Source organism: Peromyscus maniculatus, chromosome 19 (assembly GCF_049852395.1).
Source record: "Peromyscus maniculatus bairdii isolate BWxNUB_F1_BW_parent chromosome 19, HU_Pman_BW_mat_3.1, whole genome shotgun sequence".
Lineage (NCBI taxonomy): Eukaryota > Metazoa > Chordata > Mammalia > Rodentia > Cricetidae > Peromyscus > Peromyscus maniculatus.
The window spans coordinates 16,577,990-16,593,817 of NC_134870.1; the positions used below are offsets into that span (position 1 = coordinate 16,577,990).

Consider the following 15,828-nt stretch of genomic DNA (forward strand, 5'->3'; position numbering starts at 1 on the left):
AAGTGAAGTGACCAGAAAAAGCTGCCACCTGCCAGTGGCTCTGAGGATGAGCAAGCCCTTCCCAAGCAGAGTCATGGCTGGCTTTCCTTCAGGAGCTCAGGTTTGTAGTCTGTGCTCGGAGAGATTGATGCAGGGACAGAGAGGCTCACCATGACACAGAGAGCCCCTGAAAATGCCCAGGTTCCCTGTGTCCAGTAATGAGATACTGAACAGTTGAAAATACAAACAGTACAAAGGCCAGTCTTGAGATGCTCACCCTGTGATCCGGGTATACCCCAAATCAAATGCTTGTACTTATAGAACATTGGAGGAAGTAGATAAAATTTGAAGAGCACTTAAAAATAATTCTGAATCAGGTGAGGTTGTCATTAGGAAAAAAACTATATGCATATGCATATATATGTATGCCAGTGTATGCACATCCTTGCATGCACACATATGCGCAGACACACACACACACACACACACACACACACACACACACACACACATACACACACACACACACACACACACACACATGTTTATGCTCCTGGATGTGAATATATGATTGTGAGAGTGAACACACTTGGTATGCAAAGACTTGCCCAGTTTTTGTTTGTGAGTTCCTAGGGGTTTCTTCTAGCCCTGCCTCTCACAGTCTGATAATGTTTATGATTTTTGATTGGCAACTGATCCATCTCTAACTCTAGACTTCCTCACTGCTTCCTCTCTCCTCCCCTCCTTCCTTCTTCCCCTCAACACTCTTTGGCTTCTTGAGTCAAGCTCTCCCTTTGTAACCCAAGGTAGCTTTGAGCTGCCCCTGATGGTCCAGTCAGCCTCCCCCCCCCCCCCCCCGTGTGCCCTCACCCCCACCTGCCCACCCACACAGCACTCACAAGCAAGAGTTCTTAGTATGAACTCATTTTAGCACAGGCCAAGACTGCTTTAAACAAGTAAACACACCAGAAAAGGAAGTGTTGTGAAGACCCGTGCTGTGCCTGGCGGTGTCTCCTTCTCCTGGAAGGTAAAACTAACTTTGGGTGTTGCGGAGGAAGGTGGCCCATCTGGTTCTGTGATATTTTTTTTTTCTGGAAATATCATCAAAATGGAGGTGAGAAAAGCGCTATGAACTGAACAGTCATGATCCCCTCTCATGTCTGAAAGGAAGAATTCTGGAGTAATGAGTGTAAATCAAGGCTGTGCTTGTCCTGCTTAAGCTGAGGCAAAATAGGTTTTGCTTTTAAAAAAACATCTGCCATAAGGGGATTTAAATCGAGTACTCCTGTTTTTAGCAAAAGGGAAAAAAAAATCTCTATTTCCTCACAGGATGTCAGTTTTGATCACTAATCCCTGGGGGTAGGATTTAGGAGTGCCTCATATTGGCAGGGGGACTGGAGGGCTAGTATGGGTAGGTATGAGAGAGGGCTGTTGATTCTTAAAATGACGGACTATTTTAAAATAAAAAGACAAGTCCCAGAGCCTCTTGGCGCTGATTTCTTCTGTGATTTTCCCAGTAGCATAGCCCAGCGACCGCTTCTAGCAAATGCTTCTTCTGCAGGTCAGCACTTCCCAGGCCACCCCTCTCCGGGCCAATGGCATTAATGTGCGTTTGTCAATACTGAATTTCATTTGCTGCAGAGCGGCTTAGAGAGGGTTGCACATCGTGTTGCATTTTCCTTGCCTCTGGAACTGGAGTTCCTGGCTTTCCCCAGCTTTGTGCTGTCAGCAAAACATAACGCGTTTACAATCGGTCTCTTGATCTAAGGTAATTACCTCCAAGAGAAATGGCGGGATAAGAACCTAACAAGAGGCGCTGGATGTCATCTCGTGGTGGGCTGCTGTCCTGAAAGTATATCGGACTTGTCAAATTGGTTCAAATTAAATTGACACGGTGCTCTCCCAGGCGCCAGCATGTTATTATACATCTCAGAGCCCTTTTGGGCAGTAAACGTCTTCAGAGTTAAGACGAAATGTGCAAGGAAATGGACTCAGAGGAGCAACCAAGGAGGACAGCCAGGGTCCTCAGTAGCATGCATTAAAACTGGATATGAATGTACAGAAGTTTATTACCGCAGCTCCATTTTGGACTTCTCTCAGCAATTTCTACTTCCTGTTCATGACAAAGTTGTACCCAGGCCTTAGTAAGAAGGCCTTGGAACTGCCCTTCCTGCTGCCTCGGATTTCATGTATTTATTTACTGTAACATTTATGAACACTGTCTGGGGAAGCTGCTGGTTCCAGCAGCAGCAGCTTGGACTGAAGGGAGACAGGGGAATTCTCTTATCCCAGCCTTTCTCTGAATGGCCTGGTGACCTTGGCCAAGTCACTTAACCTCCACACTCTGGGGTCTTTTCTTATAACCAAGCAGGGATGTGAATCGGGCCTGGATCACCTCACCAGGGTGTCAGGAGGAATAACTAATTAATGACTGTAAAGCACTTTGCAAACAGAAAGTGCTGTACAAAATGCTTAATATTAATAATAAAATGCACTCACTGCAAGCCTCTAGGCGTATGTACAGAAATAACGGCAGCAATTAAAGTAACATGCTAACAAAACTCATTAACCCCCAAACCCCTTTCTGATGGTAATTGGCTGTTGGAGCGTCACTGTTTTCTTAAAGCTACCAGGTGGTAAGGGGAAAGGCTGAAGTTGGGGATACTGTGCAGGGTCTCTCAAGAGCCAGGCAGATGAGCCATCATCTGCTCTTACCAGTGGCCCCAGGAAGCCCCTCCCTCAATTACTTAGTGTCTTTCCTGACATCCTTCAAGGGACCCTGTTTCTCATCTCTGTAGATAAGCACCCACTGCCCAGGCCATGGGTCTTTCCCTAAGTGACCCGTTTAAGCATATGCCAAAATGGCCAAGGCTGCAAACTTCATAGAGAAATGAATCATAACAGCATGGCATTGGTATATGAAGAGGTTTCTCCATCTCCATCCTAGCATGGTAGATGCCGTGTTTAACATTAATTTGATTAGATTTGGAATCATGGAGGAGGCACACCTCCATAAGGATTCATCTGGGGAGGAAAGACTCACCCTGGCTGCGGATGGCAGTATCTCATGAGATTAAGTCTTGGACCAAAAATAAAAGAAGATTGAGATAATAAGCAGAATGCAGCAGTCTTCTCTTTCTACTTCCTGACAGAAGATAGAATGTGACCGGACATCTGCCACTCCTGCCACCATGTCTTTCCCGCCACTCACTGTACCTTAAACTATGGGTCAGAAATACTTCCTACCTAACAATCCTTTCTGTCACGTATGTCATCCCATCAGTAGGAACAGTAACTGAGACAACTGACAAGCAGCTGAGCACAGAGTGGATATACTTTGAGGAAAGCCTATTCATGAAAGCCAATAGAGAGAGCTGTGGATCTCTGTGTTAATCCCCATCCTATATATATATAAATTAAAAAGTGCTTCTTTGGTGAGAGTAGAGACAGATACACTGATGTGTGTGTAACAAGTCATTGAAAATATGGTTAATACTGAGCCACTTTAGCAGAGTAATAACACTAGGTTTCCACCTAGAGACTATGATCTGGCTATCCACATGTTCTTGGCCATGATAGCAGTGCTGGGTATGGAGTTTCAACTTGTACAGTGGACCTTAAGTGGTTAGTTATTTCTGTAAAGTCTATGCACAGTTGCATCAGTAGGCATGTCTTTGGTCATTATTATGAGCCACAGTGTTCATAATTGAGAGTAAGACCTATGATTGTTTTTCTTCTATGATAGCATGAATAGCAAATCTTAGCACTCTGGAAGGTAGCCAGCAGGGCTGAAGCTTCCAGATGAGTATCAGCTTAATTTCTCCATGTTCTATGATTCAAGTATGTAGTGTCTTCAGTAATAAGGTCTTATGGTCAAGTTCTGGAGAGCAATCAAAATCATTGGCAATAGCTTGTAATATTTTGGAATCTGGGATCTCACTGGCAAACAACTTCAAAAGAAGTAATCTATTTATGACCGTGATCTTTTTATTTGTTAGTCTGTAGTATCTAGTAGGGGCATTTTATCCATATTATGGGGTAACTCTAACTGAACACTGAGAGAGAGAGACGGGGCGGGGGAATTTGAGAATTTGAGGAAGTTTCTATGGGGTAGAATTCAGGGTAATATGCACAGATGGAGATCTTTAAGTATTCAAGGAAATCAGTGGACTGGGTAGTAGTAGGTAAGGTAAGCACATAAAAGAATATTACATTGTCTTTTTTCTTTGTAATTACAAAGGTTAATTTAAAAAATTCTCCTTTCCTTAATTCTCTTCTCTTCTCATTAAAATGACATTTTGTATTTTGTTTCTCTTTAACTTTTAAATTTCATATCTCGCCTTGCCTAGAGTGCTGGCTTCTGTCAGAATTTTTGTGCTGCAATAGCATATTTTACAGAAAAATAGAAGTGAAGTACAAACAGAATTCCTGAGGCATGAGAAGTCAAAATGTAATCTGATTTCTCCATGGGTGCAATATTGTAATACAGGGTTGTGTTATGAACCTCTGGCTTGATAATCCAAATAGATTTGATAAAAACCTGGCCCCATATGCTATAAGGAAAATCCTACAAACAATAGAAGAGAGTAAGAACAACACGCCTTTTACTAGCTGTCACATAAAGCAACTAAGCAAGTCAAGAAAAGTCAGATATTCTACCTAACTTGATTATCGAGAACTCTGAAAAGCTTCCTAGGAAGTAAGCGGGATAGGGTTTTAGAAGAAATATTCCCTCGCCTTCTGGGGAAGGAAGGGCAGTTTTGTAAGGTAAAAGAATGGCCGGAGAGGGGTGTGTGCCACAGAGAGGGGAAAGGTTGAAAGGATGTGGTGACTTTGAGCCCAAGAATGCTTTCTAGGAGGAGAGGAGGCAAAATGGAAGGAAACAGCCAGCTGTACACAGAACCAAGGCTGAGTAACCCCCGCCCCCCCAGGTGTCCAGAGGAGGATGTGGTAAGAATTCAAAGGGGAAGCAGAAGCTCAGGACAGCTGTCCTAAGACCTGTCTCGGAGAAGCCATGTCGTGAAGATCACCCTTGATTTGGGGCAATTCCTCCACAGATGATTCCCTCCTGTGGAGAGCGGAGCAATTGTGAGCAAGCAGTTTGTGAGATTGAAGGTCTGGAGATGGTTTCAGAAGAAAAAAAAATCCTAAAATTACAAGAAAAAAAAAGATATCGAAGGACACAGGCTCTATTTCACAGGCAAATAAAACTCTCTGACCAGGAAATTGATACTCTGCCTCAGACAATATTGCTAGAAGGCTGGCAAGGACTTATGGAAAAGACCACAGGAGAGGGCATCATTGCACATCCGAGGATCCAGCCTGCCACAAATGTGCTGTATCATCTCTGGGAATCACTTCACATGGCTTAGCTCATTTTCATTGGCAAAGCAGACCTCGTCAGTTAGACTGTTGATGAAATCATTCTGTCACACAGGAGATGAGTTCTGTGATGGCAGTGATGTCACATGTCCAAACAAGGTTTAGAAACCTAGTGGCTGAGAAGTTGACTTAGGTGGCGTTGCCTTTTCATTGAAGCCAGGATCCCTTAAGGGCCTCATTCCAATGGTTTAAAGTGACCCTCAGTGTCCGCTTATCTTTTGCAAGTTCGATCCTTTGATGAAAAGCTGAACCTACCCCTACCTTTGAGGAGCTCACAATCCAGTTGGGGAATCACACTGACACACAAGAAATCACAAATATAAGGTATGTTATTACCAGATCTTTGTACTCATTGTCAAGTAAGAACTGTAGGTTTAAAGAAGCATACACTTCCTGTGGGCTGAATCTACAGGAGCAAGAAAGTATGTGGGCAGGTCCTTGGAGAGTAAATATTTTGTTGTTTCTATATTTTTCTGGGTGATAGTGCACACCCTTACATACACATGTCTACTGTACATGACAGACTGAAGTCCAAGTCTGTCAGACAGTAGGGGCATCATTGAGCTTCTGTTGGTTTTAAACACAGTGACAGGGCATGACAACAGTCTTATTACAACCTAGACCTCAACTGCCACAAATTCTACTAAGATAGTGGGGTCATCACTCCACGTGGCACCTAGAGCCTTATGTTCAAATTCTCATGCTGTAAGCCATTCACTCAAACTCAGAATTTGTAAAAAAGTATCTTTCATTATTTGAGTTTGATATTACCCCAGGAACTTTTAACTATGTTCTATTTGAGTATGTTTCTAATAGCAAGATTGGAGGACAAGTCTAAATTTAAGAGCCTCAAAATGCGTTGTATGAAATTTTCAAAGAATTAATGGAAACATTACTTTTAAAAAGAAAGCTATATAAAAACAAATATAAAATTTACTTTAAGAAGCAATGAAGACTTTGAGTAATAGGGGACCTGGACAAGGAAAATATGGCTACAGTAAGAGAGCTCTTGAGTATTAATCACAGAGTGTGTTGGCTTCATTCACAATTTCAGCTAGAGTTGTCCTTTCTGAACTTTTATTCCTATTCTGGAAAAACTACAGTTGCTCATTTTTGTGCATTTATTTATTTATTTATTTATTGGTAAGAATATGTTTTCAGAAACTATGACTATATTGTGTTTAGGGAAGTACTGATAATAAAAAGTATGCTACCTTGAGAACTTCAGGTATGCTTTCCCAGTATATAAAACATCACTCATTATTCCCAATACATTAGCCATTCTTCCTTCCACATTAGGAATCCTTGTCCATCCATCCTCACCAGAAAGCAAAGCTTTTATTTAAACAAAAACATCATGGGCCAAACAAGATGGTGGTGTCAGGGGTGTGTCTGTGTCTGTGGTGTGGGGGTGTAAAGGCACCTGACGCCAAGCCTGATGCCTTGAATTCAATCTGATCACCAAGGTGGAAGAAAAGGACCAACTAATATAGGCTTTCTTTTCTTACCTTTTCTCTTACTGTCACGCTGAGGTATGCTTGTGCACTGACATATTCATAGAAATACACACATGTGCACACGTGTGCACACACACACACCTGCATATACAATAAATATAAAAATTATTTGAAAACATAATATAACAAATAAAAAAGCTACATTAGGAAACAAAGAATTGGTAAGAACTGAAACAAAATCTTGATGCCAAGAAAACAAAGGTCAAACTTATATGAAGGGGGAGAAATTGAGTACTACAGGTCCACTTATACAAGGAGAGTTTGTGCTCATACACACCCCCTTGCTTATTAAATCCAAAATTGGGCATCTTGAAGCATAGTCTTTGTTCATGTATATGTATACCTGTGAAGATATGAATCTCTGTCAACTCCCAAGGAAAGATGATTCTTGGATAAGGAGGCAAAAGAAGGGAATAGAGAGAATTGGTGGAGACAAGAATAAGGAGGGGAGCTTGGCATGCATATATAAGTCATAAGGCACACTTATAAAATAGGGAGAGAAGAGCATTATAAAGAGGTTCTAGATAGCTACAGCTCATCAATGGCTCCATTATGGTGAACATTGGCTTTATTTTTCTTCTTGCGAAAAACAACAATAATGTGATATTTGTATATGTGGGTATGGGGGATGTAAATAAAGCAAACACAGCTAAAGTTACTTTAGGATATTTGGAGCAAGAAGTCTTACCTTTGCAAATACTGGCAAGTCTTATGAAACGTTCCAGTCTTTAAAATTAGCTCTTGCATTTCAAGAAATATCAAACCAGCCTTTCAGTGTTTGAAGCACTGGGGTGGGTCACCAGACAGGCAGGGAACACTCCCCACCAGTGGGATGGGATGACAGGAGAGCCTTTGCTGCTGACACAGCACAGCTGTCAATGATCAGAGAACTGTGTTTCCATTTGGAAGTGATTAAGGTCTTATTGCTCCTGTCTTGATATGAGAGACTTGAAACGCATCCATTCAATGTGACTAAGGTTGAATGACAACTCTATGCGTATAGTTAGCAAAGTTCATTGGGAGGGAAAGAAGAGCACTGCCTTTCAGCAAAGTTGAACTGTAAGAACTGAGTACCATGATTGAATTTGATAGCTCTTAATGGGAAACTGTCCTGAACTAGCAAAAAAAATATATGGAATGGCATTTGGTAAAAAGAATAAAACTCAAATTTATTTTTAAAAAAACCTAGAATTAATCTTGCCCATTTTATGCAGCTAATAGCCAAAATTATTTTACATGAAGAAAGACAGTGTCAGAAATAGCAGAGTGGGATTTTAGACATGGAATTAGAGGGAGGCAGTCAAGGAAGCTCATTTTCTTTTCTGCTTCAAAATATCTCCAGAATTCATGTCTTAGAGTTGATTGGATTTTTTCCCATGAATGGTGAAACAAGGGGAGTTCCTGGGGGAACCAGTGGGCCATGCTGCCTGAGAGTCAATGGGAATGGTCTCAAAGGAGAGAAGGCAACTTGGCCCCCATGCAGAAAAGCCATTTGGGAACACGGGTGCTAAAAGACTGGGGCTGGAGTTGATCAGAAAAAAGGGAGGATTATAGCAAACAAATTGAGTACTGCAGATGAATGTTGGTGGCCTCTGTGGGCTTCTAGGGTTTGTTTTTGGCAGAGTATTGGGAAATAGGCGAACAGTTGTCCCTCAGTGATGAAGGCCTGCATCAGTCCAAGTTCTTGTCACTGTGATCAAATTCCAGAAGGAAAATGTAAGGGAAGGAAGTGTTTGCTTTTCCTTGTGCTTCTAGGGGCTCAGGACACATTCATTTAGTCCTGTCTCCTGAGGCACAGCAGCATCATGTCAGAAGAATGTGGCAGTAGAGAGCAACATGATGGCAGGAGGCAGGTAGGGGCAGGAGTGTCAGAAACATGGTCTCTTCTGTGTCCAGCTCCCAGTGACCTTCTTCCCCCAGGTATTCCCCATTTCTCAAAGCTTTCAGAACCTCCCCCACAAAGCAAGAACAGTTAAAAATTGCATATAATACATGAATGGGACATTTCACAGTTAAACCAAAGCAAGACCTGAGCCATAGCTCTTGACTGGCAGTGCATGTTAATGTGAAGATAGCTAAGGAAGAGCTTCTAAGGTCTTTAGCCTAGTTGGATTCTTCATTTTCTTCCAGGTTTAATTACCTTTTAAAACAATGACTTGATATTAGAACTCATTTATCCAGTTTTCAGTAGTTATTCTGATTTCCTCAGATCTGGTAGTGGCCATACTTGCTGGATTTAGATGAATGGGTTGATTGTGAATTCCATGTAAGGCCCACAGCTTGTCTGTTTAAAATAACCTGTAAAACTCTTCTTCCTACCTCGCCTGCGATGGTTTCTTGAGAAGCAAGAAGGGCAAAGGCCCACCGTGGCTCACTGAAAGTGCATATGGTTATTCCTCCTGCAGAGAACAAATATGGAACTGGACAAAGGCAAAGCTGCAGGCACGCCATTTGCATTTGGTATGTAAATTCTAGATACATATTGATTTACATGTATAATTTAGTAACCAAAAGGAAAAAAAAAGAAGAAGAAAGAAACCCACATAGTTAAGTAAACATGAATTCCCACCTTAAGCTGAAGGCTGGCTTGTGGCTGTGCTTGCAAATGGTATGGGATGGTAACAAATCTCTGCATGGGAATGTGTACAAACTGACAGCTGCTGCTAGGTTAAATACCACCTTTCCCAGGAGGCGCAAGCAGTGCAGCAGCTTGTGCAGGATGCACTGGTCTCCAGGGCAGAAGGCCCCTTTCCTCCCTCCCGCTTCTCTCAGCCTTTTGGCATGGAGTCTGTCTTCTTGTTGAAACACTCCAGCATTTGCAAACACCTGTTTCCCCTGGTTATGTCCAGGTATGGGAGCCTTGCAAGTGTAATTCTTCACCACCTCAGGGAGAGAGCTAGTGACCTTCAGTAGAATCTTCCTCACCCAAATTTATTTCTTGTTCTCCCAAATCTTCCTTCTGCTCTGTCCCCTGAAGTCATTGCACACTCAGAGAAAACTCCTCACGGTTGTCTGGAACCTTGAATTCCCTCCACTGTGCTTATGCTAATCCATTGTCATCTAAAGGAATGCTTTTCCCCATTCATCAAAATCCTGTTTATGCCTCAGGTTCATTTGGGCTTGGTTACCTTTGGGAAGCATTATTGGAGTTGCAGCTACCAGAGTTCTCCCCAGGACTGTTTGGGGCCCGTGGTTTCCTGGCCAGTTCTCAGTCACAGTTCCCCCCAGCTGAGAAAGCTCTGCAGTAATTTTCTAAGTGAGACTGCTGGTCTCTTTCTGCTGAGAGAAGAAACTTGATGCTTTTCTACAACACACACCATGGGGCTCAGGAGTGGACATACACTGATGCTGGTGGCTACTTCTGCATTGAACTGAAGAATAGAATACTTCCTTGATTTAATTCTTTGGTCCCTATGTCATGACTTGAAGTCTATGAACTTAATCACTACCACAGTTGAGAAATAGCTTAGCAGAGGAGTGCAGTGAGTACAAGATTGGGTGGGTACCAGAATGAGCTTCTTGTTCCTGCCCCACTGTGCTGCTACTCATGGAGTCTCCCATTCTTAATGAGCAGCAGTGGCAGGTGCATATCAAGAACCAGAGTTTCTAAGTATTGCTGCCACTCTGGTAGGTAATTCTTTGTTATATCGGAGTGGCACTAAGTAATGTGCAATGTGCAGAAATGTCCCCGTTCTCCTCATTAGAGAAGAACAGCGTCTCTGACTCCACGATTCCCCTCTGCAGCTGCAACAACCCAAAGCTATCTCTAGTCACTGTCAAATGTCACTAGAGGACACTCACATTATTTTCTCTAATCATCCACACTGAAATATATTGCTATGCTCAACGCAAAAAAATTTGTAAAATATTGCCATCTCTTCAGTGGATCAAACAGATCTGGTGTTTTCATAGCTTGCCATTTGTTATAAACAAATGTTTATAACATATTATAGGATGTGTATCATTGTATTAAATTAGATTATGATTATTACATTATATAATGTGAATGTATAATACATGATATATAATTCTTATTATCTGTGTAATGCATTATTAAAACATATTAAATTATATAATGTGCAATAATACATGCCATACCTTTATCTCTCACTGTATTAAGTGATGAACTGAATTCTTTAAAATTTTTTTGATTTGCATTTCTCCATTTTCTCTGGTGTGTATGTGTGTGGCATAATGTGGAGATCAGAGAACAACTTTTGGTCATCTGTTCTCTCCTTCTACCCTGTGGGTTGTTAGTAGTAGATTCAGGTGGTCAAACATGGCAGTAAGCACCTTTTTTTCCTGCTGTGCCATTTGTCAGTTCAGAACTGAATCCATGTGCTCATAAAATCAACAAAATCCCATTTTAAAAATGCAATAAAAAATACAACAAAGTAAGAGATTTATAAGTTCACACAGCTGGGAAGGAGCAAAGTTGGGACCCAAACCCAGATGCTCTAGTTGTAAACTCTGTGCTTTTTACAAGCATGGTTTTTACCAAGTGGAAGGTCCATCTTACCTGGATTAACTGTCTAAAACTGTCAACAGCAGAATTTTTGTAAATTTCCATCTGGTAAAGAATGTCTGTTCTGAGTATTAACTACAGTCCTGGTTGTTCATGGATCCACAATGCTCTCATTAACCACTGACCCCTCATGGAGCCCTGTCCTTAGCTGAGATTTGGACATCTGCCTTCTCTAGGTATAGGACTCCTATGAGCACTGCTTAGTTGAATCTGCTGATTTTTGTTCTCCTGGTGTCTTTGACACCTCTGGTTCCTACAGTTATTGCTTCTTCTCTTCTGTGGGGTTCCCTCAGTTATGAGGGAAGAGACCCAATGGAGATCTCCAATTTGTGCTCTACTTGACCTTAATGTTTAACAATGTGTCTCTGCATATGCTCCCATCATGTGCCAGAGGAAGTCTCTCTGATGACAATTGGGCTAGGCATCAATGTATGAGTATAGCAGAATATCATTCGGGATCATATATTTCATCCTGACTATAATTTCCCCTTCCCCCAGCCTCTCCTCTCCCTCAGACCTCCCCCTCTCTATCCCCTCAGAAAAGAGCAGACCTCCCATGAACATCAACCAGGCATAGCATAATATGCTGCAATAAGACCAGGCACATACCCTCACATTGAGGCAGGATGAGGCAACCCATTAAGAGCAAAAGAGACCCATAAGCTGGTAAAGGAGTGAGAAACAGCTCCAGTTCCCACTGTTGGGAATCCCACAATAACACCAAGCTTCTCAGCTGTAACTTATATGTAGAGGACTTAGGTCAGGCCCTTGCAGGCTCCCTGGTCTCTGTGAGCCCCTATGAGTCCCAGTTAATTGATTCCATGAGCCTTATTCTCATGGTGTTCCTTACCTCTCTGGTTCCTCTAATCCTTCCTCCCCCTCCTCTGAAGGATTCCCCAGGCTCTGCCTAATGTTTGGCTGTGGATCTCTGCATCTGCTCCCACCAGTTCCTGGATGAAGTCTCTCTGGTCTCTTTGATGATGATTCTGCTCAGAACACTCTGCAGGAAGGATACATTGCAGGTCTAAGGTTTTGTGGCTGGGTTGGTGTCCCAATCCCTCCACTTGAGGCTTTGCCTGATTATAGAAGATGGCTGGTTCAGACTCCATGTGCCTTATTACTAGGAGTCTTTGCTAGGGTTGCTCTCATAGAGTCCATGGAGTTTCCACTTCATTAGGTTTCCACATCATCCACAAAGTGTTCCACAATTCCAGTAGTTTTTCCCAGTATTTCCCCCACCCAACTTGATCCCTCCTGTTCCCAACCTCACCTGCACCGAGTCCACCTGTGAAATCTGTTCTATTTCCGATTTCCAGGAAGATCCTTGTGTTTCCCCTTAAGTCATGTTACTTAGCCTCTCTGGGTGTGTGGACTATAGCATGATTATCTTATACTTTACAGCTAGTATCCGCTTATAAGTGAGAACATACCATGTTTGTCATTCTGGGTCTGGGTTACCTCACTTAGGATGATATTTTTCAAGTTCCATCCATTTGCCTACAAATTTCATAATGTATTTGTTTTTGTGGTACATTTACACAATGGAGTATTAGGGATTATTTTCAAATGGAATGTGTGTGTGTGTGTGTGTGTGTGTGTGTGTGTGTGTGTGTGTATGTGTGTGTGTAGGTGTAGGTGTAGGTGTATATACCATGATGCATGTGTGGAAGTTAGTGGATAACTTTTGGGAAGTGGTTCTCTCCCTCCATCATTTGGGACTTCAAGTTGTCAGTTGTCAGGCTTGACAGCTATGGACTTTGGTCACTGAGCCTTCTCACTGGCCCTTAATGTCTAATTAAAAAAACATTCAAAGCCAAATAAGTTTTCACATGTTTATTTAATAGCCTTGTGTATTATGAGGGAATAATGCAGTACTGACCAGTTTTATTCCTTATCTCTCTGGGTGGTAGAGTTTATATATCTTCTGTATGACTTACCCATCCACTGTTGCATCTTTATTTGTCATCTTTCTGTAATATTCCAGTTTTAATATTCCTGACAGACATCTCTGGCTGTTTAGCTATAACTACTCTGTTATTCTTCATAGTCTACATTGACAGTTTAGTTAATAGAGAATCCTAGTTAATGAGCTGTGACCCACAGTAGTATCAATAGATATGCCATGCTCCTCAAAAGTTATTCACTTCACTGGATCTTGCAGATAATACCCTAGGATTTTATGAATTTTGAAACTTTTTTTTTGGACAAATTCATGAAAACAGTTGAAGTCCTATCCCCCAATAAGGAACCTCACTCAGTCTCACGACCCTTCTCGGGAAGTTGATTTTATGTTAGACTGCAGGAAAGTATTTGTGCTATCAGAGCTAAGAGGACGTCTCATATTTTGTTTTCAGAAAGGTATCTATGTTCTTAAGTGCTGCTACAGCAGCCACAGGAACCTTGACACACTTTGATCATATGATCTTAGAAAAATTTTTCTAAGAGATGTTATGTGGAAATAAATGTTCTAAGAACCTAAAGCTAAAGAAGCATGTTTGTATTTTGTTACACTGGTATATCTTGGCTCCATGAAGTGTGCAGCATGCATGTCAACCCTGTTATGATTTGGTATTCACGATCCTGTCATCTTGATGGTTTAGAAGACGAAGGAGGCAGTGAGAGGCTCTCAACTTCTCAAGGCTTTTCAGATTTGCACCCCACAGTCAATAGCAGGTTTCTTGAATTGGAAGGAATATGAATACCAGAACATTTACTCATTCACCCAAGAATTCAAAGAAGGTGTGTTATAAAAACATGTGTGGGAAGTAGAGGCCAGGAGTGATAAATTCTAGTTGTCAAGAGCCTTCTGACCAGTGGACTAAATCAAATAGGCAGGAATCATAAGCATATGGAAGGTAAAATTTAGAGGCATCATTTTAGGGCCAGGTCTGAATTATTGTCTAGGAGGACAGTTTTAGACTTTGAAGTGAACCAACGATGATAACAGAGATATTTCCTTAGTTTACTCCAGGCTAATTATATGACTATTTGTGTGTTTACACTCATGAATAAGACAGAAGCACTTGAGAAGAGGCCAGCATCTGAGAGCATGGCATATAATGGTTGTCTTAAATTTGTTGGTGGCCTCTGTCTTTTTCCAATTAATTTTGTGAATAGATTCTATGAATATAACTGAGGGAAAATATAATTTTAGAAATATCTTCTTAGAAATGGCAATAGGTACCTCGGATACACATGATGAGAAAGATATAGTAGATAGGATTCAAAATATTAGGGATCTCAAAGAGGCAGAAACAAAGAAGTTAGGACACATGCCACATATATGCTCATGAGGTGTTTCTTGTTCTTCAGCCCATGTATACCTACTGAGCTCTATCCAAAGAAGAATAGCTGTAAGTAAAAAGAGTAAAGTTCTCCTTTTCGGTAAACATTAAAGGGATACAGACACACAATAACTCTAGAGCTGCACTGAGTGACATCAGCAAGTACCCACCAATGGAGAAGCTACAAACAGGTCCAAGATGCTGTGTTCTGGGTGATGATTGTTTTCTGCTTAGGAATCTAGGACCACATTTTCCTTTTATTCACTCATTTATCAAACACATGCTCACCAAGGTTTTTCAGGCACTTCTGAAAACCAAGGCCACCAACGACTGACTATATGGGAAGTTATGGCATCTAATGCCACTCCAATGACCATAGCTAGCTCATGACTCTCCACCTTCTAACATTGGTTGAGAGTAGATGATCATCCCTCAGTCTGGAAGATAATGCCCCAGAGAATTTCCAAACAGCTGGCAGAGAGTGCCTCAATATAGTATCTTTCTCCTCAGAATTAAGAACAATTTCCCTTGTCTCCTACTGGGGAGGGGCAGGTACTTCAGAGTCAGGGAAGAACTGGTGGTTCATACAGTCTCTGAGAGCTCATTTATGAACCTGGTAGAAATGCTGTGGTCAGAGGGTCATAGGTAAACTCGGAGCATATATTCTCATTTTGTCTCACAGGTAACCACTTTACCTAACAGAATCTAGGGGTTTTACATAATAGAGTCATCTTTGGAAAACAGGTATATTTACGACTAAAATGTATTCCCTTTGCTTCAACATGGATTTAACTGAACATCTTCTATGTGCAGAAGTTATAAAGAGAAAAAACATATTTGCAGTGAGTCTCCTTTAGGCAAATTCCAGGGAAACAGGATTCAGATAATCTTAAAAATTATGGAATCTGAAGTATTAGCACCCAAGGCAGTGTGTAACACACAGTTTATGTTCAGGAAGCATGTAGTGGAAAAGGCACTACATAGAATACGTATGCTAGACGTGGGCATACTATCATGCTTACTCAGAAATGAGACACATGACAATTGACTGTCAAGACAGTTAGGTTTCCATGAAGGAAGAGCCTCATGCATACATGGAAGACAGATGGATTAGAATAAAACAGAATGAAATGGAAGGGCC

General features: G+C 41.6%; 1 protein-coding gene across 3 annotated transcripts in view; it reads left to right on the plus strand.

Annotated features, from left to right (window-relative positions):
• The window catches only part of LOC143269476 (uncharacterized), a 75,692-nt gene that overhangs the window by 34,572 nt on the left and 25,292 nt on the right, over window positions 1-15,828 (plus strand). For 2 of the 3 annotated variants that reach the window (XM_076554695.1, XM_076554696.1), the window contains exons 7-8: window positions 5,587-5,685; window positions 9,224-9,338. The exons of the other annotated variant lie outside the window; for it this stretch is intronic. In XM_076554695.1, the coding sequence (XP_076410810.1) occupies window positions 5,587-5,610 (24 nt within the window). In that variant the 3' untranslated portion in view covers window positions 5,611-5,685; window positions 9,224-9,338. The remainder of the gene's footprint in view (window positions 1-5,586; window positions 5,686-9,223; window positions 9,339-15,828) is intronic. 3 annotated transcript variants of the gene reach the window in all.